Below are 23855 nucleotides of genomic sequence, written 5' to 3' on the forward strand. Positions count from 1 at the left end.
TCAAATCTTTACATCTTGTGATTCTACCATCTTAGCAAGTGTCTTCTTGATCCTCAAGGCAGTGAGTCTCGAGGCAGGATTATGAGCCCAGCATTCAGACATTAACTTCAATATTGCTCTTAAACACTGTAAAATAAAACCCAAAGGAACGGTATTGTAACAAGTGTCAGATCCAAGATACACAATATTTTGGTCTGCTGTCAAGCCTAAAGTAGCAAACCCCAAGTTAAAAGTTCTGCAAAAATTTTCTGCAAAACTGCTAATAGAGAACTATTATAACAGATCAACTGAAAAAAAGCCCAAACCAAACAAACCCCAAACAACAAACTAAGTTCCAATCCTTTTTCTTCTGCTTCCTTGCCTAGTATTACAGTAGCTGGAACTAACTTAGGTGTTTCTTTAGTTTCACAAAGATGCACTACCAGAATTTATCATCACAATTCAAGAACAGTGTTTAAAAAAAAAAAATAGGAAGATGGCAGAAAAACTTTTGGTAGGAACTAAAAATTAAAATGTGAAAAAGTTTTTTCAGCAAAGAATAATCTGGAGAAAACTGGGATTTCCTAACAGAACCAAGGATTTTGGAAAGAAAGGCTATGGCATATCGAGCTTGCTATGTGCAATAGTCACAGCTTACTATGTGGGCTGAGGAAAATCTCATGAGGTTCAGTCAAGGTCCTGCACTTTGGTCAGGACAATCCTAGATATCAATACAGGCTGGGAGATAATGAAATTAACAGCAGTCCTTGCAGAAAATGACTTGGGGGTGCTGATGTACGAGAAGCTGGACATGAGCCAACAATGTGCACTTGCAGCCTAGGAAGCTAATTCAACACAGGAAGGACATGGCCCTGATAGAGCAGGTCCAGAGGAGGGCCACAAAAACGATCAGAGGGCTGGAGCACCTCTGCTACAACGGACAGGCTGAGGGAGCTTGGGTTGTTCAGCCTGGAGAAGAGAATGTTTGGGGGAGACCTAACAGCAGCCTTCCAGTACCTGAAGGGGGCCTACAAGAAGGCTGGAGACAAATTGTTTCCAAAGGCCTGTAGCGATAGGACAAGGGGCAATGGTTTAAAATTAGAGATGAGTAGATTTAGGTTGGATGTTAGGAACAAATGCTTTACCGTGAGGGTGGTGGAACTCTGGAACAGATTTCCCGGGAGGGACAGATTGCCCAGGGAGGTAGTTGAGGCCCCTGGAGATACTCAAGGCCAGGCTCAACAAGGCTCTGAGCAACCTGATCTAGTGGAGGATGTCTCTGCTGACTGCGGGGGGCTGGGGGTTGGACTAGATGACCTTTGGAGGTCACTTCCAACCCAAATTATTCTATGTTTCTATGCTCATGCTGTGGCCCCTGAAAAACACATTTAAATTTAGTATTTTACGTACATCATGGCTTGCCCTGGAATGTATCCGTTAGATTAAAAAAAAACCCAACCGAGCAACAACAACAAAACACACCACCAAAACTGCCCCAAAACACCAAAATGAAAAAAGGCCAAACACAAATGCATCGATTTATATTTCGTATCTTATGTGATAAACCAATAAGACTCATGTAAGTTTTAGTTCCAATCAAAAGCTATGAAAAATACTCCACTGTCTAAAAAGATGATCTCAGTCAGAGAAGTATTCATACATATCTTTCCCTCACATCACTGCAAAGACACAAAAAATATGGTATTCAGAGATTCAAACATGTCCTCCTTCTATTATTCCTGTGAGATTTTTAAAATATCAGAATATCTGAATGTAGTCCCTATTTTAAAATGCTTTCATTTTTTTTAAACTAACATACCCTGCTCAGTTATTGAAAAAACTGAACTAATTTTTCCTGTCAGCATACTCACTTCATCACTGTTCCATCTATTTGAGACTACCGGGCGTAGGCGTTTGACACACACCACTTCTCTCATGTCCTCATAGGATGGATCATTTGGCACCATGTCATAATATGGTAACTGATATTCTTCAACAATACCTGGAAATAATTGTGAAAGATCAAGAACAATTAAAAAACAGACAAAATAAATCATGTATCCACTCTCAGATTACCGTAGTCTGAAGCAAAAATTCAATTGTGTGCCAAGGCAAACTCAGTGCACTTTTATACTGTGATACAAATCTGAAAAGTTCACTGTATGAAATCAGACATTTACAAGAAAAGCTTCAGTATTATGAATATTAAGTTTAGTAGCTAGAATAATTCCTTCCAGTTCCCTGGACTTGGATACCCAGTGTAGAATTTAACATTTTCTAATCCATTATATGCTACAAAGAAACAAGAAGGAAGTATAAGATGGAAGAAGAGAATACAAGTAAAAGAATGATAAGGTCACAACAGGAAAGTGAAAGAAAAGGAAGAATGAGTCTCAAAAATAAATGTAAGGAGAAAACTGAACAACAGCAGAAACATAAAGTATAACAAAAGAATAGTATCTTATCAATAACATTTGTAAGTTTATTAACAGCACATAGGTGAAACACGCATCTAACTACTTCTCCCAACCCAGGCACTTTTGCTTTTTGAGCAAGGAAAAAAAATCCCAATACAGAATCACAAAATTGTTTTTGTTGGAAAAGACCTTTAAGATCATCAAGTTCAACCATTACCTAATTAACAAGTCTGGTGCTGAATTACAGCCCTTAGCTCCACATCTATGTCTTTTAAATGCCTCCCTGGGGAGCCTATTCCAGTGTTTGAGAACCCTTTTATGGACAAAGTTTATCCTAACATCTACTCTAAACCTCCCCTGGTGCAACTTGAGGCCACTTCCTCTAGTCCTATCACCTGTCAGTAGGGAGAAGAGATGAACACCCACTTCACTACAACCTCCTTTCAGGTAGCTGTAGAGAATGAGGAGGTTTCCCTCCTCAGCTTGCTTTTCTCCAGATTAAACAACTCCAAGTCCTTCAGCCACTCTTCGGAAGACTTGTTCTTAGCCCCTTCACCAGCTTCACTGCCCTGCTCTGGACAAGCTCAGCAGCTCCTGTTGGGAGGGCCCCAAAATGAACACAGCACTCAAGCCCTAGTCCTGCTTATCAAACTGTTCCTGACACAGGCCAAAATGCTCTTGGCCTCTTGAGCACACTGCTGGTTCATGTTCAGCTGTCTGTCAGCCAGCACCCTCAGGTTCTTTTCTGTTTCTGTCAGGCAATTTTCCAGCCATATTGCCCCAAGTGTGTAGTGCTGCATGGGGTTGTTGTGAGCAGCACCCAGCACTCGTCCTTGTTGAATCTCATATAGTTGGCCTTGGCCCATTGATCCAGCCTGTCCAGGTCCCTCTGTCCAGGACCCTTCCACCCCTCCATCAGATGAACACTCCCTCCCAGCCTAGTGTCACCTGCAAACTTACTGATGGTGCACTCCATCCCCTCATCCAGGTCACAGGACCACAGGATGTTAGGGGTTGAAAGGGACCTCTGGTGATCAAGTCTGACCCCCCCTACCAGAGCAGGACCATAGAATCTAGCACAGGTCTCACAGGAATGCACATCCAGATGGGTCTTGAAAGTCTCCAGAAAAAGAGGCTCCACAATGTCTCTCAGGAGCCCGTTCAAGTGCTCTGTGACCCTCACAGTGAAGAAATTCCTCATGTTGAGGAGGAACCTCCTGTGCTGCAGTTCATATCCAATGCCCCTTGTCCTATCACAGGGTGCAACTGAGAAGAGCCTGTCCCCTCCCTCTTGACACCCAGCCCTCAGATATTTATGACCGTTTATTAAATCCCCTCTCAGTCTTCTCTTCTCCAGACTAAAAAGCCCCAGGTCTCTCAGCCTCTCCTCATAGGGCACGTGCTCCAGTCCCTTAATCACCCCTGTAGCCCTTCATTGGACTCTCTCAAGTAGATCCCTGTCCCTCCTACACTGGGGAGCCCAAAACTGGATGCAATATTCCAGGTGAGATCTCACCAGGGTGGAGTAGAGTGGGAGGAGAACCTCCCTTCATCTGCTGGACACACTCCTCTTAATGCACCCCAGGACACCATTGGCCCTCTTGGCCACAAGGGCACATTGCTGTCCCATGGATAACTTGTTATCCACCAGGACTCTCAGGTCCTTTTCCACAGGGCTGCTCTCCAGCAGATCACCTCCCAACCTGTACTGATGCAGTTTAATATTTCTTCCCAGATGCAGGACTCTGCACTTATCCTTGTTGAATCTCATTAGGTTCATCTCTGCCCAGCTCTCCAGTCTGTCCAAGTCTTGCTGGATGGCCACACAGCCTTCAGGCACATCAGCCAAGCCTCCCAGCTTGGTAACATCAGCAAACTTGCTGAGCAGACACTCTGTCCCCTCATCAGTGTCACTGATGAAGATGTTGAACAGGACCGGATCCAGCACTGATCCCTGGGGAACTCCACCAGTTACAGCTCTCCAGGTGTACTTGGCAGCATCAATCACCACTCTCTGGATTCTATTTTGTAACCAGTTCCTAATCCATCTCACTGTCTCTTCTTCTATCCCACAGCTCCTGAGCTTGCTCACAAGGATGTTATGGGAGACAGTGTCAACAGCCTTACTAAGGTCAAGGCAGACTACATCCAGTGGTCTCCCTGCATCTACCCATTCAGTTACGACATCACAGAAAGCTATCAGATTAGTCAAGCATGATATCCCCTTGGTAAATCCGTGCTGACTACTCCTGACCATCATCTTCTCTTCCAAGAGCCTAGAGATGACCTCCAGAATGAAACACTCCATTTTTCCAGGGATGGAGGGGAGGTTCACTGGTCTGTAGTTTCCTCGAACCTCTTTCTTGCCCTTTTTGAAGACTGGAGTGACACTGGCTTTCCTCCAGCCCTCAAGCACCTCTCCTGTTTGCCAGGACTTTGCAAGAACTATGGAGATTGGTAGAGCAACAACACCAGTCAGCTCTCTCAACACTCTTGGGTGCATCTCATGAGGGCCCATGGACTTGTGAATATTCAATTTATGTAACTGATCCCTAACCCACTCTACACTGACTAGTGGAGAGTCTTCCCTCCTCCAGTCTTCTCCATCATCCACAGTCTGGAATTCATAGGGGAGTTCACTCTTAGGAGTAAAGACTGAAGCAAAGAAGGCATTCAGCAACTCTGCCTTCTCTGCATCCTCACTTATCAGGGCCTCCTCCTCGTTCAGCAGTGGGCCCACACTTTCCCTATTCCTCCTTTTCCTACTCATATATTCGAAGAAGCCCTTCTTGTTATCTTGTACTTCCCTTTGCCAGTTTTAATTCCATGAGGGCTTTGGCCTTCCTTGCTGCCTTCCTACATGCCCTGGCAACTACTCTATTGTTCTCCCAAGCGACAAGTCCCTTCTTCCATGAATTGGAAGTATGTTTCTTCCACGAGACTTCCTTCAGAAGCTCCTTGCTCATCCAAGCCAGTCTCTTGGCATGTCTACCTGATTGTTCACCCAAGGGAACACACCTATCTTGGGCTTGGAGGAAGTGGTGATGAAAAACTGACCAACTTTCTTGGGCTCCTTTACCCTCCCAGACGCTTAACTGTAACAACCAAAAAGGTTCAGATCAGTGATTTTCAAGCTGTAATCTAGACAGACTGTCACTTTCTACTGTTTCTAAAGAATGCAAACCTGTTGGCACAGCAGGCTTGTTATGTATTATCTCCTGGAAAAGTGTTGTTAAAGCGAGACCCTGGCCTGATACATTTTATAAAGAACGTTTCAAAGTTTACCTCCTGTGACGCAGCGCCGAGCCATCTCCCAAATGATCAGCCCAAAACTGTATATGTCAGCCATGATGTATGGTTGGAAATGGTTTTTATTCAGGCTTTCATCTAGGACCTCTGGAGCCATGTAACGTTTTGTTCCCACTCTAGTATTCAAGGGAACATCAACTTCATTCGTGTCACTAGATGAAAATATTAGTAAGTTAGCAAATTGGGGACTATAAGACGTGGTATGAAATCCTCTATGATGCAATCACTACACTGCCACGCTCCCATTTACAAATTAGATTATTTTTAACTTTTCTCTCAATACTACACTTCCAACACATTGTACCTTCCTGGAAGAATGATAGCAAGTATGGAAGTGGACAATTTACTGCTTCTTTTGCGAGACACTGAAAATGGATATGAAAACAAATGAAGCAGAAACAAATATAAAGCAGAAACAACTCCGAAAATTATTTGCAAAGGCTTATGCTTTCTTTCAGGCATTATTTAGCAAAAGACAATTACTATTTTAACATTACTTCTTTTATTAAGTTTCAAGACCCTTTATACTGTTCAAATTTTCAATGAGTTAATTTATAATGTAACTATATGATAGTAATTACTATGAAGGGCCAGTTTTGAGTAACAAATTAATTACTCTCCTCTTCCTTTCCTCTACAAATCTATTTTTATTTTCCTCAAAGAGCCTTTTCATTGTTCTCTTATCCTATTTTCATCTCAGTGCTTACCAGCATTCAAAGGAAGAACATTATTTTACTCTCCAAACTGTAAAAACCTGAAAGCATGCAACCAAATGATTCAATCTTAACTTTTCATTTGGGTATCTGGTGCAATTACAGTTACAAACATTACAGAGGATTTGTTAATCTACCTGTTAAACTTGACTGCAAGACCCAAGTCAGCAATGCAGCAGGTTCCATTTTTCTTTATCAAGATGTTTTTACTCTTCAGGTCTCTATGTGCAATAGCAGGCTTGCCTTGTGTCCCATAAATTTCTGTGTGTAGATGGCACAAACCACATGCAGCAGAATACGCCAGTTTGAGGAGAGCCCTGTTATCCAGCGTAGTGCATTTCAGAAAATCATACAATGATCCATTTTCATGATAATCTGTTATCAAGTAAAGCTGTGTCCAGGAGCCAGTGCCTTTAATATCTGCAGCTATGAAGCCTGTGAAATATATAAACAAAGTTACAATTTATTTGTACTTAATTTTTTTATGCAAAAGATAGAGCAAGAACAGTCTTGCTTTGTATCAAGAAATCCTATGTTCCTTATTAAAGCTAATAATGTAAAAGCTCAGCCTTCTCCTGTGCATGAGGTTACCATTTCAGTCTTCCAGCAAAGAGATTTCAGACATGTTTCCAGCCAAGAGCAGCAAGATTATCCTCTTTCAGTAACACTTTATTAGCACATATTATGCGACACTCATCTGGTTGTACCATAGAAGCCACTATATGCCACTCAAGCCACCCACTAAGAATTCCTCCTTGAGGCTTCACCCTCACACAAGCCCTCCAGCTGCCAAACTGCTTCCTTACCAAGGATGTTTTCATGACGCATTAGAACAGTTTGGTAAATCTCTGTTTCTCGAAACCAACTGGCTTCTTCTGTGGTGAAAAATACTTTCACTGCAACTTTTTCACCCCTCCATTTGCCCATCCACACTTCACCATATCGTCCTTTTCCGACTTGCCTCACCATCTGAATTTGTTTGGCAATAGTGCGCTGAACCTAGGAAAGAAAAAAAAAATCATCAAAAGAAATGAGGGGAAGGTGGAGAAGGGAAGCCCAGCAATTAACCAGAAGCCCCCGGCCAAGCTGCTCTCAAGCCTGGCTTGTTTTGAATTTTGATCCCATTGTAAAATTTGTTCCATATTGTTTTTTTCCACTATTCCCATTTCAAACTCATTATCGCTACCTTCAGAGAAGAATTGTACAATAAATCCAAAAACATTAAATCAGCTCAAGTTCTTATTTAATTTACATGCATTTTCTTGCATTGTATTTGTTTCTATTTTATAAACAATTAAATTGTCTCACCGGTTATTTTTTTATGCAAGCATTATATCAGATGGCATTATCTTACTATCTGTAGGCTCTGAGTTTTCTTTAAATCTTGCTGATGTCAACAGACTTCCTAACATATAATTTAATTCTATGCTTCATTTTAGTTCTGGCCATTAGGCACAAACCAAACTTTGCGTTTCATAGAGACCAGTTCACTAAAGAAAAATCTTAGCTTATGATTTACCAACAACGGTAGTCCTGATCCACTCCCAGAACTCTGTGACTGGTCAATAAGGTCTTTTAATGACTCTCCAGCTGGAATAAATGCTTCATCTTGTTCCAGGTCACGGTTATAACAATGCCTCTTTGCCATTGACTTACAGTAATGCCTGAAAAAGTAACAGAACTTAAGCAGAGCACTAAAACATTCTTCAAAATATGTACTAAATTGAGATAGGAGAAAAGCCATTAAATGTACAAGTTTTCTTAAAAAATACTCAGATTTTATTCACCATTTTTTCCAGAAATGCAGCTTACATCATTTAATATTAAGAAGTTGTACTGCATGTAGAAGCATGTCAGTTTACTACGAGTTAGGTGGAAACCCAGCATTCTTAGCGCTCAGCTCCCATCTGGTGTTACCAGCGTAACACCACTAGCTGTGGTTTAAACAAACAGAATGAACTTTGAACATGGCAGATGAGGCTGATGCATGCACAATTCTGCTGAAACTGCTAGAACAACAATCACCTCCAGCACAGAGCTGGAGCTGACAGAAGCAGACATAGTCTCTTGAACTGCACCTGCATGAATTGCCATAGCTCAGCTGGTCAATTTTTTAGTTTTGAAACAGTGGAAAAAGGGAAAATTATAAAACACTCCTGTGTCACTTCAGGTAATCTCAGAAGTAGGTGGAATTTAACTATCAAAAGTGACTGAAGATCCAAAACCATAAAAAGCCTTAAGATATCCCTGCTCACTGAATGCTATAGCATCAAAATTATATGTAGCTTCAAAAACTGTAAACACTTTGTAGGCAAAGATCAAATTCACTTGAATTCTATGCTGTTAGCATTTCATTTACCTACTAATGCAAACTGCTATTCACAGAAACATGAAATTAAATTACAGTAGATTCACTTCTAATCTATTTTTGTGCTGTTCAAAATGATTTGAGAAATGAAAAACAATGCAAAGAGTGCTGTCCTTACTTGTAACAAAAGCAGCTAAGTAAGATGACCATGACGATTATGCAGACTGCCATAGAAATCAACACTGCCATCCAACGAATGCTGCCATCAAACAGTCCATCTATGTTTTTAAAACAAAAGGGAAAGTTTGCAAAGTCTGTTAATTAATCTACTTTAAACACTTCATTTAGGTATAATTTCACATACTGTGTATATGAATGCGAACAAACTGAAACACAGGAGGCTTTGTCTGAGTATCAGGAAATATTTCTTTACTACGAGGGTGTGTGACCAAACATTAGCACAGATTGCCCAAGGAGGCTGTAGAGTCTCTGTCCTTGGAGATATTTAAAACCATCTGGACATGGTCTTGTGTAACCAGCTCCAGGTGGTCCTGCTTGAGCAGGAGGGTTGGACAAGATGATCTCCAGAAGTCCTGTCCAAACCTCACCAAGTCTGTGATTCTGTGACAGTATGTGGGGCCACTTACAAAATATCAGAAAGTTGTAGGGCCGCTGATGCAATTGATATGAAATTGCACAAAATGTATAGTGTTTTAGTATCAAAGTATTTATATCAATAAAGCAGAAAGCATTTCATTTGGGTAGCAATGAAAGAAAGTTGTTGGTTTTGGTTGACTCTAGTTAGTTTGTTCTTAGAAACAGATTTACAGCAGAACTATTCTGAGAAGGTATTAAGGAACTGTTAAACCAATAGGAGTTATCAAGCAAGAATAAGTGCATCAAGTATTTTCACTAGGAACAACAGAAAGAAGAGAATGAATTTACAGTAGATAACAGTTACCAATGTCACAATACCTTTTTTGAAGATGTATTAATCATAGCAAAAAACAGTGATTAAGAAAACTATTTTAAACAGAAAAGAGAACAAGTTATAGAAACAGAGTAAAAACAGATCAAAGATCATATTCAGGTCATGATATGAACAAACTGAGTAAGGGAATAAAAATACCATGAGTGACTGCTGGAGGAAAAGACTAACTCAGAAGTGGCAGAAAATTGGAAATATACAAAGTGCAGTACAGGGCTTTGTATCAGAATCACTTAATATGGAAAACACAGAATTGTGCAATACAGCAATTTAATTTTCTCTTTATTTTTAGCTGTTGGTTTGGGAAGAATAGAACCTACAGAGCATTTATTAGTAGCAGTGTGAACATCTAGGAGGTGTTTACCTGTACTATCAAGTGGTGGTAAAGTTGGTTGTAAATCCTGATTGCAAAAATCAGTCCGACAGCACTCAATTGTTCGACGTAATTGTGCTTTAGGAGAGTCCTGCAGAAGGAGAATTGAATAAACGTTCACATTCTGAAGTGGTCAGTTAGAACGGAGGATGCACTCATCATCATAGCAGAATTATTTGCTTAAAAACATCTTCAAAACACCGTACAAAAGATGGAGGGGTATGAAAATTAATCTGACAGTAGGACACTAATCCAAACACAAGAACAATTTCAGGCGGTGACTTGACCTCAGGTCTGATCTACAGTAACCCTAAGCATTTACAGCTGTAAGTGAAATCAGCAGTGCTACTAACAGCTTGAGTCCTAGAGATTTTGAACTGAGTATCCAAAACAGTGATAGCATTGTGGGGAAAGAGGGAGGAACCCAGCTGGTGATTACTTTGAAAGCTTTGTTTACTGTAAACAATGTCAAAAAAGAAAAAGCAAAATCCAGTCTTCCAAGGCAATATTAATTTGCCCAGCTAGTGCCACATCCTGTTCTTCTAAACAAATCCTTGCTTTAACTGTGTTTTCAGTTCCAACTTTTGTAACAGATAAAGAAGTTCTAACAGCTAAAGTCTGCTTAATTGTGAGCTACAGACTCAGACATTTAATGATAGGTAACTATCCTAGAACGGAAAAAAGTAATTATACATTAAACAGGAAAATATGCATATTTTCTTAAACTGTGTGCACATGTTCATGAAACTTTAAGGGAGCTTTGTATAATCTGTGAAAGGCAACTCCTTATGGTTACACTCTTCTGCCAAACGAATTGAAGAAAACAAGAAATCCCATGGTAAAACAATCAAGAAATCATGCATTAAAACAAACTACTTAGGCAGACTATATAGTTCTCTCTTCAGCTGAGGAAACAGCTGACAAGTAAAAGGTTGATGTCCTCTGCTGAATTTGTCAGTGGCTTACAGACAATTGCAGAGAATTCTAACAAGCTGGGATTCTACTCCAATCTTTGCTCAAAGATGATGAAGCATCCTTTCTGCCACTACTCACTCATGATGGTTCAGTCCCATTCTTTTTATGGTAAAAGGCAACATGCAAAGAGATTTGTAACTGCAGTTGTAAACTACAGAGATTAAACCAGCTTATGAAGTTTCTCTACATAATCTCCATGGAGATCCTAAATTTTAATGATATCTCATTTTTTTTACCTTGCACTGGAAGTCTGAACCTTCATACTTCATGCAGCCAGAAGCAAGCGTAGGTTCTCCATGTTCATCTTCTTCAATGATAGCAAAGCAATGCCCATTAGTTCTGGAATAAATATTACTTGTGCTTTAACAGCATGTTTGTCATTTAACGTACAGCATTATTTAATCATGAACCTATTAAGAATACTAGAACAGCAACACATAGAAAAATTCTTCAACATAGTGGTTACCACACAGTTTGAGAACAAAAGACCTCCAACGGTATTTTCAAATAGAACGCTGTAGTGATGTTTACTCCAAAATAGTCTGTCTTCTACTTCCTCATACCTTCAAGATTGCTTATATCCAACAACATACATACAGTTGTTTAGAAACAAGTGAAGGAGGGGAAAAGCAGAGATCTAATTAAAAAGGCTTACTGACTATGCTTGTATAGGTTAAAAATATTCCCTCGTGTCTATTACGGAAAATGCAACAAGAAACTCTCAAAGAGAATTGCCAGTATGTGAAGAGTGGCTATTTCAAGCTCAAAAGCTCAGCTATGCTTTCCCCACAAACTCTTCAAATATTTATAGCCTTTAGGGCAAAACAAACAAACTTGCTTTCTGAAGTTGACAGTAACAAATGAAAAAAAAAAACAAAACAGAAACAAAAAAACAATGCACTTCTATTTCCTATTATGTCTTTTCAGAAATGCAATGATTTTCATACTACTGGAAAATGTTGACAATATTTTTAAGGACCTCCAAATCAATTCATAATGGTAGGCCTGTGCTTCCAAATTAAATAAAAATTCATTTACAGAACCACAGAATATTAGGGATTGGGAGGGACCTCAAATGATATCTAGTCCAACCTCCTGCCAGAGTAGGATCACCTAGAGCAGGTCACATAGAACACGTCCAGGCATGTGTTGAACATCTCCAGTGAAGGAGTCTCCATAACCTCTCTGGGAAGCCTGTCCCAGTGCTCTGTCACCCTCACCGCAAAAAAGTTTTTCCTTATGTTCACAGGGAACTTCCTGTCATTCCCACAACACACATACACTATGGAAAATAAATCCAAAAACGTTTGTCTGCCAAAATTTCTGCAAAGAAATTCAGATTTGGGAAGCATGATGACAAACATTACCCTGCCCATGAACACTGCATAAGTGTTACCAATTAACAGCTTTATCATCAGAACAATGATTTATACAGCCATTAGCTCAGAGGCAAAGAATTAGTGAGAGCTATACTAACTGCATACACCAGAGGGCGATATAAAGCAAAGCATAAAGATCAGAGGAGTCAAAAGACAGAACGCTGGCTTGTTACAGAACGTTTTGTAGGTGCAAAACTACGTTCTTTAAACTACTAGCTGTGTTCACATTTTAAAAGATAGTAATGTTTCTTCCACCTCTTTGGATTCCATAAAACTGCTTTATCTGCCAAATAACAGCTTTAGAGAGGCTTAATATGTGTTGAAATGAAGACTGAAATTACAGTAATGAGTAGTATGTTTTCTGTTGCGTATCTTCATGTTAATTATTAAACAGAGGGTCTTAAACATGAAACTTCAAATTAAGAGAAAAAAGGGAACCCCAAGGATATTTCACATTATAAAAACATCTTAAGCAAGCACACAACCACTTCATGAGCCTGTTAAAATTCTTATGCCTATTGAAGTTAAAAATGCCCTCCTGTCCTTGTAGGTTTAGACACCTTTTTTTCCCCCTGCCTTTCCCTCATATTCTACAATTGAAGAACACATAAGAAGAATTCTCACTAAAAACAGCTATGTTGCTAACATTACTTTTTGACTGTTAGGTTGAAGAAATATTACACTAAGCAAGCAGGTGGTCGTATCAGAAGGTTCAGATTTGGGTCATTAAATACTCATAAAATGCTTATTAAATAGTCATTAAATACTTGTAAGATCCTACTGGTTACTTAAAACCTCAGTCCTTCAAAGCAGTTGTTGGGGGCAAAACGATTAGTTTCAAATAGTTCTAAGGTATGGTGAAAGCAGTATTGTGAGCTTACAGGTGACCATGGATTTTAGTGCTCAGTTCTTCACAGGAACAATGAGTTTCTAATCAGTTATGGTCAAATCATCTGAGGGACCTCGTAAGCACTTGAAATAGCTTGCCCTCTCATAAGCAAAACCAAGCTTCTTCCAAGAGCCTCCTCTATTCTGTGTGCAATACTTACATGCATGTGTTATTAATAGCATCATCTGGACAATGTCCTGAGCAGTAGCACTTGAGGAACGGTAAGGTGTCCTCTGGAGCAAGTGTTACACCATTTGCTTGTTTCTTTTGATCAGGATTTGTTTTCATTCCTGTGCCATGAAGCATGCTTTCTGGATTTTGACCTGGACATTTAAAAAAACCCAAACCAAACACAAGGAAAATACGTTTGCATCTTTCTGATACATTTTCATGAGTTTTACAGGCAAAACACAACAGAGTAATTGTATTAACAAATAATTGAACTATACAAGACATAATATCAAGATTAGGGCAGAAATATAAGTTAATAATTTTATTCTATAAATATCTCACTCAGCTACTTTGTATTTCAACAGATCTGCTGAACAGAAATCAATATAAAAGAAAGATTATTTTGCCTTTTTGAGGTGGGGCAGAAAAGCAGTGATATAGCTGGTAAGAATTTTCAAAAGAAAGCCTGCCTTATTCATCTGCTTAGAAAACCAAAATGCTGACTGCTTGATAACCACAACAGCATAATTTCATGCATGACTGAATCTACTTAATATGCAATTTTCTAATTTTCTGAACTCAAGTAATTCTCTACAGATTCACAGTCTCATAGAAGTGCAGTAATAACTCCAAAATCTCTTGGGTTTTTTGATGTCTGTATGCATTAGTACTTCAAAACAGAGCTAAAGTAAATCTTGTTTGCAAATTAAATTTTAGTAAATGACATGAGCATCCACACACAAATGAGCCTTCACAGAATAAAAACAGGGCTAAATTATGTTCCAAGTAGCCCTCAGTTTCTCAGCAGTAGAAAAGCTAAGTGTCATTTGTTCTAGTTCATATTATTGAAGTGATTTTTTGTGAATGCAAGCATTCGAAAGAAAAAAAACCCGCACGTTTTCTTCTTAGCAAAAAAAGGCCCAGAAAAGAATTTTAGGAGCATTACCCAGCTCTCTTGGAAAAGCTTTGTGACCACCCTAGGAGATGAGAACGTCTTCATCCATCTCCTCCAGCTTTATCATGCATAACTTTACCCACAGAAAATCTCTCCATCATATAACAGTATTCTTGGCTCAAAGTCCTCAAGGTGTGAACTAAATAGATCTAGAAGAGTTATAAACAGGCTTTCACCTGCACTGACAAAGTTTACAGCTAGTCTGTGTTGTAGGCTTAGGGCAACAACGTAAGAGAACAGCTAATTAGGACCAACAGGAGCTTTTACAAATAATTTTAAAACTGGAGGCAGTGCAGTACCTTAGTACACCTCAAAAAGATTTTCCTCACAATAAAAACTTCCATTCATCTAAGAATTAGTGTGTGTGTATGTACATATATGTAATCTATAGAATAATATATATATAAAGAAAAATATATGTATATAAATTAAGACATATTTTTAAAAAGAAAAAATTGACCAGGAAACTCAGGATTTCCTTTAACAGGTTCTTGCAGCTTTCTGTCAAACCCACCCAACACTAGCTGTAACGAGATTACTCTCACGTTGTGTCTTCCTTGAAAGATGTGCAGAAAAACCTGATTAAAACCCTGTGCAGATCATTCTCTGGATCACTCCCTTGTAACATACACAATATCCTTCAGCGAAATGTTTGATTAAGTATTTGTGAAATTTGATTGTACTGTTCTGAAAAAAGCAGACTTGCAAATTTATCAGATTAATATAGCACACTGAGTGCACTGTCCCACTCCAGCAATTTCCCTGAAACGTAATTGTGCCTTTTTCAGATACAGCTAAGAGTACATCCTAATAAAGTACAGCACCTTTTAGTTAAACCCTCAAGTAATTTAGCTGTGTTTTGTTTGAGACATAGTTTTCAAATAGTACTTCTGTAACGTTCAAGTTAGATACTGCTGGTTATGTAGAGACTGTTAACAATGAAGATCCAATGCTAGAACGGCACAGTTTACAGGTGCGTAAGGTATTTCTGATTTAACCCGAAGGAATTTTACATGTATGAAATAGCAGCTCCTCGATCTGTCCTCCCTCTCCTTCTACAGATTTTTCCCAGCATAAACTGAAAGCTCATTTTAATACTGTGCTGCAGATGTTACACGTTTAGTATTCAATTTAAGAGATCCTTACCTACTCAGAGAACAGGTAATTCTACTTGAAGATTTAAAGGAAAAACCACTGCGTATGTACAAATAATTGTCTTTCCTTCTAATTCTGTTGAACTGCTACAGTATCTCCCCTAAATAATGCTATAAGCCCCCCTTTATCTTCAGGAACATTCCACACATAAAAAGTTTGAATACTTTATGATCTGTCTCACAGTCACTCATCCACCTTCTTATCCTGAACATTGAATGCAGCGTTTTTTCAATTTGTTAGAAAGAAAAAAATCAAGGAACCCTTAAAGCATGCCTTCTCTACCCTCAGTAAGAGAAAGAATTTATGGGCAAGCCTGGCATCTTTTAAAGCAGTATTATTCTTTATAAACTAATATGGAAGCATTACTACAGCTTTTACACTACGACTGATATTACATACATATTTCCTCTTGATTTATTATGATGGGTTGTACAACAGGACTTATGAAGAACACATACCAAACAAAATTCAAAATACATAACAGTATTTTCAAGACTAACACCTTTGGTACAGTTTAAATAGGCAAAGATTTTTATTCTAAGCAAAAATCCAGATTATACTTCCATTATCTTTGTAATATGAAAGAGAAACAGTACTCCATGGTAGCCTGATTTCATCTTACAGGTAACATCTGAATTGCACAAAGAACGGGGAAACTATAAAATATTTCACTTGCATTTTTACTTTCTAAGACTGTAAAGAGAACACTTATTAAACAGGAGTTTACTTCAATATCCAGGGAAGGAAGAAAAAGGAAAATACTGAGACTGTTTGAGATCACTTCAGAAGAAAGCTTTTAATAGCCCGTGTCTGGATATTATCCCTAACTATATCCTTTACTGCAGTTCTGCAGCTCATCCTCAGCATTTAAAGAAAGATTAGTGTCTATCTTAGAGACGCTAGGTATGGGGAAGGGAGTTGAATGTGGAAAATTACTTGGCTTCCATTCACCTGAGATGTTAAAAGGGTAGATCAAGATCTGAATGGGGTTACAAGACATTTCATTGCTGTTTTCCCTGGAAAAAGGAACGAGAGCAAATGAAAGATATGCCTAAACAACATCTTGCTTCAGAAACCACCTGATGATCTTGCATCAGCACTCTTATTATTCCCTGCCCTCAGATCTCCACCTCAAAAATTCATACTGCTTTATCTTCCTTCTGGGAGCAGGACAAAGAAAGGGAGGATTAGGTTTTAAGAATCTTGTGACACTACACTACTTGATGATGAAATTAATAGCTTTCCCATGACACATGCAGATGTGAGCTCTGTTCTACATCTAAGAAACACACAAATCATACATAACCTTCAAAGGCGTAAGCGCTATGCATTAATACACACAGCTTCAAAAAGAAAGAAATCTGTACAGAAACACAGTACCCGGAGATTTCAGGCACAGCAAAGCTCTTTCATATTTCCCACCCTCTACCTGCACACAGCTGGTGGGGCAAAATAATATAACTTTGCAGCAAATAAGCTGTCACACGTCAGAGGACTTGTTTGAGATTCCAGACCAGTTTCAGCCTGTTTGTCCAGCCTTGACAGATAGTATCATATGCCTTTAAACATACAAACTGTAGTACAATATGTATTTTACCACACTTCAAAAACATACAACATTCAATGAAATAGCAGAGTAATGGTGAAATGGGACATTCTCCTCTTCTTATGTAATCACAGAGTAAGATAATAAAGTTGATGGGACTTCAAGGTCATAATCTCCTCTAACCCATTACAATATTGTCTTGTAAATAATTGCATTAGTTTTAAATTTCTAGCAGTGTGAATAACTCCTACAGATAAGAAGATATTTAAATGGCTGTTTAAAACTTGTTTAATAAAACATGTAACATGTCCACCTCTTTATTGAAAACATAAATTATTCCAAGAACTAATTCTTCCAATCACAGAAAAATAAGTTAGATCATGAAACACATTTTGTAGCAGCAGAGTATATTAAAAATCCCACAACATTAGAAATGTAACTCTACTTGAAAGTATGTATTCAAATGTTAATATGGATAATCTTTAAAAGGTACTGTGCTTGACAGTGAAGTGTTATTAACCACTAAAAATGAGCTAACTTTGATGCAACTCAATACCAGGATGCATAGATAATTTCATTAAGTCTTCTGATCTAAGAAGAGATTTGTGCAACTCATGAAAAACAGCTCTATTAAGAAATGCAGAGACAGAACAGTAAATGAAAAACAAGTAAAAGCCAAATTATACCTGTAAGTTCTTAATCTTATCCCCTCTACCTCCACAAATAAAGTTGCAATTGCTAGAAACTAGTGGCTTACAGCGTTTGTTTTATATCTTTCTGAATTCCTAAGACAAGACACGTTCCACATAAAAATCTTTTTATTTTAGAGTATGTTACCCTTAAAAGCAAATTATCCTAGCTTAACTACACTACTCTAAACATTTCTTTGTAGCTATTCTGGTTCAAGCATGTAAACCCCAATAAATTAAATGTTAAAATACAAAGAACCTTTGTCACTAGACCACCTTTGCTTCCCATCATACTGGTGGTAAAGCTGTTCACTGGGGCTAGGCTGATGCTCAGGGCTTGCCTACACCAGGCTCTTTTAATGAAAGATGAAACCTGTACCAATGTTCATTATTTTAGATACACCTTTCTTATGAAAAAGACATACTTTGAAATTTTTATACGTTTTAAATGTCTTTTTCTTGCTTTATGATGCAGATACTGCAAAACATCCAGTTCAACAAGGACATTCCTATCTGTCTATCATGAGTTTTCATAATGATTTAACATGTACCGCTATGTGATAGAGCTTGAATAAAATACAAATACTTTTTCTTAAAGCAAAACATAATTCTAAAAATCAGAAAAAAAAAATCTATGTGTAAAGAAAATATATGTCTCTTTGAGCTCTTAATAAGGACATTTTAGCCATAACTCTCTCGATAGTGCTTTTTTATATATCAATGCTGTGATCTCCAAAGACCAGGCATGTTAAAGGTAGCTTCAGCTAGTAGAACTGGTTCCTAAAAATCACAGCATGTTCCCAGATGACTTGTTTAAAATCTCTCTCTACCACCCTCCAGGTCTCCCAGGAGCTACCCACCAGTGCTCACCACAGACAAGCAAGTCCTGCCCCCCTACCTTTCCAACCAGCAATGCACAATTTCTGTTCCCACTTCCTTCCTCAAAAAGCAACTTCTGAAGACAACTACTCTCTGTTCTTATGTATTCAAAAGCCAGAGACAAGAAATTTTTAAGTTCATTTTACTTTTAAAAAAACACACAAACCCAAAAAAACTAAACTCCAATGAACTGCAATTGAAACAGACCTAGTTAAAACTAAATGTCAAATAAATATATAATATTTTAATACATCATTCAAATAACTTTAATCTTATCTTTAACAATACATGTTCGCAGCCTATGTTTTAAAGACAGAAGCAGCCACTACTTGGAGAAATCACTGGTAAACAGAACTACACTGTTTTCAAGCCATTGATCAACTTCTTACAACTCTTAAAATCTTTCTCCATATTTTAGAATATTTTATTTCAGATTAATTTATATGTTGAATTCAGTAATTATTTTACTTGAAATTCTGAAAGTACCTAGAAAAAGATATATTTTTTAACTTCTATCTAAAACATTTAAAATAAAAGTATGACAGTGAAATCAAATCCCAACAATTTTTTTTTTTAAGTTTACTAACGGAAAATGCCAACTGAAGTCCGTTTCAATATTTAATATTAGTGTTAATTATTCTAAAGTTTAACTCCTAATAAACCTTTCTTCATATATACTGAATGCTATTAATATATATTTTAGTCAACTAATTTACAAGGATTAAAATACTGGTCTTCTGTGGTTTCTCTGAAGAACACAAAGGTGTAATGAACCACATATCTAACATCATTTCACAAACTGACAGTAATGAAGTACAAAATTTAGGAGAACACATTTAAGTACACATTAAGTTATTTTCTGCTGCATATATTGATTAGTTATGCTCATCAATGTCCATTATGAGAACAAAGTAAGAACTCCACATGAAAGTAAAACTGTTTTTCCAACTAAAAACCTGCACTAGTGAGAAGACAAAAGCCTATTTACCACAATCCTCAATTGCAGCTGAAGCAGATAAACTCTTGCCTTCCATAATCAAAAGCAGCTGGACAAAGATGCTAAACCAAGTCATAGGTCTAAAGATATTGCAAGGCCTTCCACAGCAAGAAAGGAAACATGACTATTTTCACATCAATCAAAACATGCGGCTAAGTGTTTTTTGAAGTTCCCTATGAAGGAATCTGGTGTGTGTATGTACATGCACATATACAGACACACTTGCTACTATCATTCTCTCAGATCCTGTTAAGCCCTGAAATTCCTACCATTTAGTAGAAGCCTCCAAAACAAGTGAGGGAGCAAACCATTAAGCTGGGTGCTAATCACTGAAACTACACACTGGGTGTTTTTACTTTCCCTGCTTTTCCTTCTTCTTCCTGTAAATCACACAAATTCTCCTCAATTCCTCAAAATGAGTCTTCTCCACCTCTCCTAGTCCCTTTATGAAGTATTTTTGCAACATTCTGAATATATTTTCCTTGTAGAATCTATTTTTTCCACTTTAGATTTGCTCTTTTAGATGTCCTACAAAAATGTCAAATGCTCAAAGACTATCAATTTCATTATTTCCTCACCACCAAGCACAACTCTTCCATGAATCTAGGGAGAAGCAGAATGACTGTTTTTCTACTCACCACCCCTAGAAACCAAACACATTCTGTATGTTTGAAAACATACCCTTAGGTAACTTGCATCAAAGAGTCAGCAAGCTCTACTTTCTTGTAAACTTTCAGGACTTGCTCAACATTGATTTGAAAGTATTTCTAAGACATGACAAAATGTCAATTTCTTTAGAAGCTGAAAAAAATACAGTCTTTATACTTACTTTTGCTATCATATTTATAAGAACTTATTTATTGAAGCATTATTAATAAATGTAATCACGGAACGAGTTAATTTAATTTAATTTTGAGTTACTCTTGTGTTTGTATTATTATTCCTACTTGCATTTAGAGAGAAAAAAAAAATGTTCCTTTGGTTGCAATTGCCTTTGAATAAAATGCTGAATACTGACTAATGCAAAGGAGCAACCATGACTTCAGTGAAAAGAACAAAGTGTACCATTCCCAGCCTCTTCAAGGGAAGAAGCTGGTATCTCCTACAAGCAGCAGCAAACTGCTTGAATACTAGTAGAACAAGCTCTACTGCAACATGCTATGTCTCAGAGTATTTTAGAGTGGAAAGGACCTCTGGAAATCACCTGATACCACTACCTGGTCAAAGCAGGTCCAACTTCTAACTCAGACCAGGCTGTTCAAAGTCAAATTGATAACATTTTGACTGTCTATAAGGATGGATACTCCACTACCTCTCCAGGCAGCCTGTTCTACAGGCTCACAAACATTTCCTTTATTTTGATTTGTACCTGTTACCAATCTAATCACCTGCAGCTACCTGTAAATATTTGTAAATCTGTAATATAAACCTCAATTATTTCCAAACTAGACTATTTGATTGAGCTACTTCTTGCTAATTACAAATTGCATGCCCACAACTGGAAAAGGGACTAGTCTTGAGAATTTCTTCCAGTGTAACTAATATAACGTACATGGAAGAATCTTGGATTTTGTTTGTTTTGTTGCTTTCAACCTTAAAATATTTGCTACAATGGCAAAACTTCAAACTAAGACAAACGCTCTTCCCCACTCCTGTAATACCTGGGTGCATTCATCAACACACACACAGAATCAAGTGAAACATCAGTGCTCAAAGCACATACTTAGAAGTTAGGAAACATGATTCTGAACTGCTGCACATTAAAAAGGTGAAATCACTCAAATAACTTGGCAGTTGTAAAGGGACCCTTGACCAGTTTTGGAAGAAAAGCATTTAACAATTTTGTAGGCTGTAAGCAACAAAATGGAACCCTTAATTGTGCTTGTGGTATCCTCCTGGACTGCACCTTAGTTTCAAGGAAACTTGAAAGGAAGAATGGCAGTTTAAAAATTTTAACAAAGCGCAGTTCTGCATCGATCCAGAGAAAGGACTTCTGCTTTGTAAAAGATTAGCTGTGAATATGCGTGTGGGATGGTACTGTAAAGATCTTGAAGATGATCCTTCTTACATTGAGGCACTATTCATTTAATTCAGGTCTTCCTGTAGTTGACAGCTCATCCCTGATCAATTTCAGGTAAATATTTTCTGTCATTTATATTTATTACTTAATAAAGGTTTGGGTTATGTTTAAGGGTACATACACTCTTTTGCCAGGTTAGAAACTGCAGTGGTTCTTTTCAAACACATTTTGGTACTTGGTTGCAAAAGAATAAATACCAGTACATGGAAAGAGGCAAGATAAGTGGCTTGGAAGGGGCAGACCCATTACACACTTGATGCAAACCTGTTCTCAGAAATCAGCTGTCAAGCTATGTATCAAAATATAGTCCCAAAAGAGACAGCACCACCAAATCCTTTAATCTAATACTGCAGGTGCACACCAGAACACATTGTCATTTGGCTACTCAGGACGCTTTTCCTACTCCCCATTTTAATGGGTTAATTGAATTGTTATTCTTGAAAGTAAACAGCTCAAAGAACACTTCAAAATAAAACCAAGCACTAACTAGTAGTTTGTATTAGTATGGAAAAAGAAAATAAAACCTTTTATATTCAAATACTAAAATGTCAGTACCAAATCAGCGTTCTCTATTTCCCTCAAAACATATGGCAAGCTGCGTACTCAACTTCAACATGTGGGCTGGGAGAACAAGATGCTGTGATTCTGTGATCTTAGAGAGACCAACTATAGATGCACATGCTTGATGGACATGCCAAGCACTACTCTTCATACCCTGAATATGAGAATGCAGTATCACTAATAGCTCAGATACTGTTCTGCTATGCTGACACTTCTCTGAACTACAAGAAATTACACAATCAGATCTGCCATGTACAATTGCTAATGAGGAGTAAGGAAATGGATTTTCCCCACAAATCAGCTATAATTTTTATATTTAAACTTCAGTTCCTGATAGAGCATGAGACAACCATTTTGGTTGGTTCTCTATATATTTTTCTTTTCAATTCAGCCCACTTGGACAGAAGAGTTAAAAGTCCTAGTGATAATTGGATTTCCAGAAGTTTTTTATAACTGGTGGCTGGAAAGACAACAGATGAACAAACAAGTATTTCACTAACTGGAACCCAGGCTACTGTGAACATTCCATTGCTTTACCTCAACCCACTGAATAGGCATATCAAGTTTATTTAGATTAGTTATGTCACACTCTCTCTTGGGTGCTGAGAGCACCAGAAGGCATGAAGGACTGCACTATTTCTTCACTAGGTCAAGTTTAAACGTATCAAAGATGCACACGTATTGAAAAAAATTCAGAAAGTCAAACTTTCAATCACTTGCTTCAGACTGCACTTATAACGTATTTCTGGTCAATATATGACCGCTATAATGTCCTTCTTTTTAAAGAAGTGTTTATATGGCATATCAGGCAAATCATCCACCTGCTTGGAAAAGAACAAAAACAACGCACCCCACCAAAAAAACCCTCTACCTCAACCACTGGAATACACCTCTCAGTTACAATGAAAAATATGAAAACTTATTTCAACTATTTCAACTTATTTACCTTGAACGTGGAGAATGATAAGCAGATAGGCTCCAAGCAGTCTCTCATAAACTCTCAATCGAGTCATTGTTCACTTTTAATCCTTCCTGTGCAAGGCAACCGGCCCTTCTGCTTGACAAATGCTAAGCTTCCTCTGTTCGGTGAAGCCTAATACAAGATCTGGTGCTTGACTGCAAAGATGCTTTTGTAACTTTTACAACTTTGTTTCCTGAAAGACACAGTGAAAAAACCCTGTTAAGAAACTCCTTGTGTTTCCAAAGCAAGGAAAAAAAAAAAAAAAAATCAAAGTTTTTCATCACACTGATCCTAATCATGTCCTTGGAAAACAAAAATTTAAATCCATATGTTTATTAATAACTGAAAACATTAGACAACTGAACAGAGTTCTTCTGAAATAAACATTTTTGGTAACAAACCATAGGAATGTTTTTACATTTCCATCAAAAATAGTAGATATATTATATCACAATCATACATTTTAGACTCACACACTGTTATACTCAACAGCAATATTCAACTAACACACAAAAGCACATCTGTTTGAAA

The 23855-nt window shown here is 37.8% G+C and overlaps 1 protein-coding gene across 6 annotated transcripts; it reads right to left on the reverse strand.

Moving 5' to 3' along the window:
- BMPR1A (bone morphogenetic protein receptor type 1A) lies at positions 1–23376 on the reverse strand. 6 transcript variants are annotated; one of them, XM_054382552.1, is made up of 11 exons: positions 23310–23376; positions 13491–13653; positions 11299–11401; positions 10085–10178; positions 8905–9004; positions 7938–8082; positions 7225–7411; positions 6556–6853; positions 5682–5857; positions 1851–1981; positions 1–126 (listed from the first exon to the last, which is right to left on the reverse strand). In XM_054382552.1, the coding sequence occupies exons 1-11, from the start codon at positions 23374–23376 to the stop codon at positions 1–3; spliced, it is 1590 nt and encodes a 529-aa protein (XP_054238527.1). The 6 variants fall into 6 exon arrangements, with proteins under 6 accessions (XP_054238527.1, XP_054238525.1, XP_054238524.1 ...); XM_054382550.1 differs by having other exon boundaries at positions 7225–7417; XM_054382549.1 differs by having other exon boundaries at positions 7225–7417; positions 10079–10178.
- Between the last annotated feature and the right edge of the window lie 479 nt (positions 23377–23855).

This window comes from Indicator indicator, chromosome 7 (genome assembly GCF_027791375.1).
Source record: "Indicator indicator isolate 239-I01 chromosome 7, UM_Iind_1.1, whole genome shotgun sequence".
Classification (NCBI taxonomy): domain Eukaryota; kingdom Metazoa; phylum Chordata; class Aves; order Piciformes; family Indicatoridae; genus Indicator; species Indicator indicator.

What these genes read in the sequence shown, in the direction of transcription:
- BMPR1A (XM_054382549.1), bottom strand. Translation starts at nt 23,376, where the DNA reads ATGACTCGATTGAGAGTTTATGAGAGACTGCTTGGAGCCTATCTGCTT. An exon ending in CTTGCAGTCAAGTTTAACAG is followed by an intron (nt 5,858 to 6,555) that starts GTAGATTAACAA and finishes ATTTTCATCTAG; the next exon opens with TGACACGAATGAAGTTGATG. An exon ending in ATAGATGGAACAGTGATGAA is followed by an intron (nt 127 to 1,850) that starts GTGAGTATGCTG and finishes TTTATTTTACAG; the next exon opens with TGTTTAAGAGCAATATTGAA.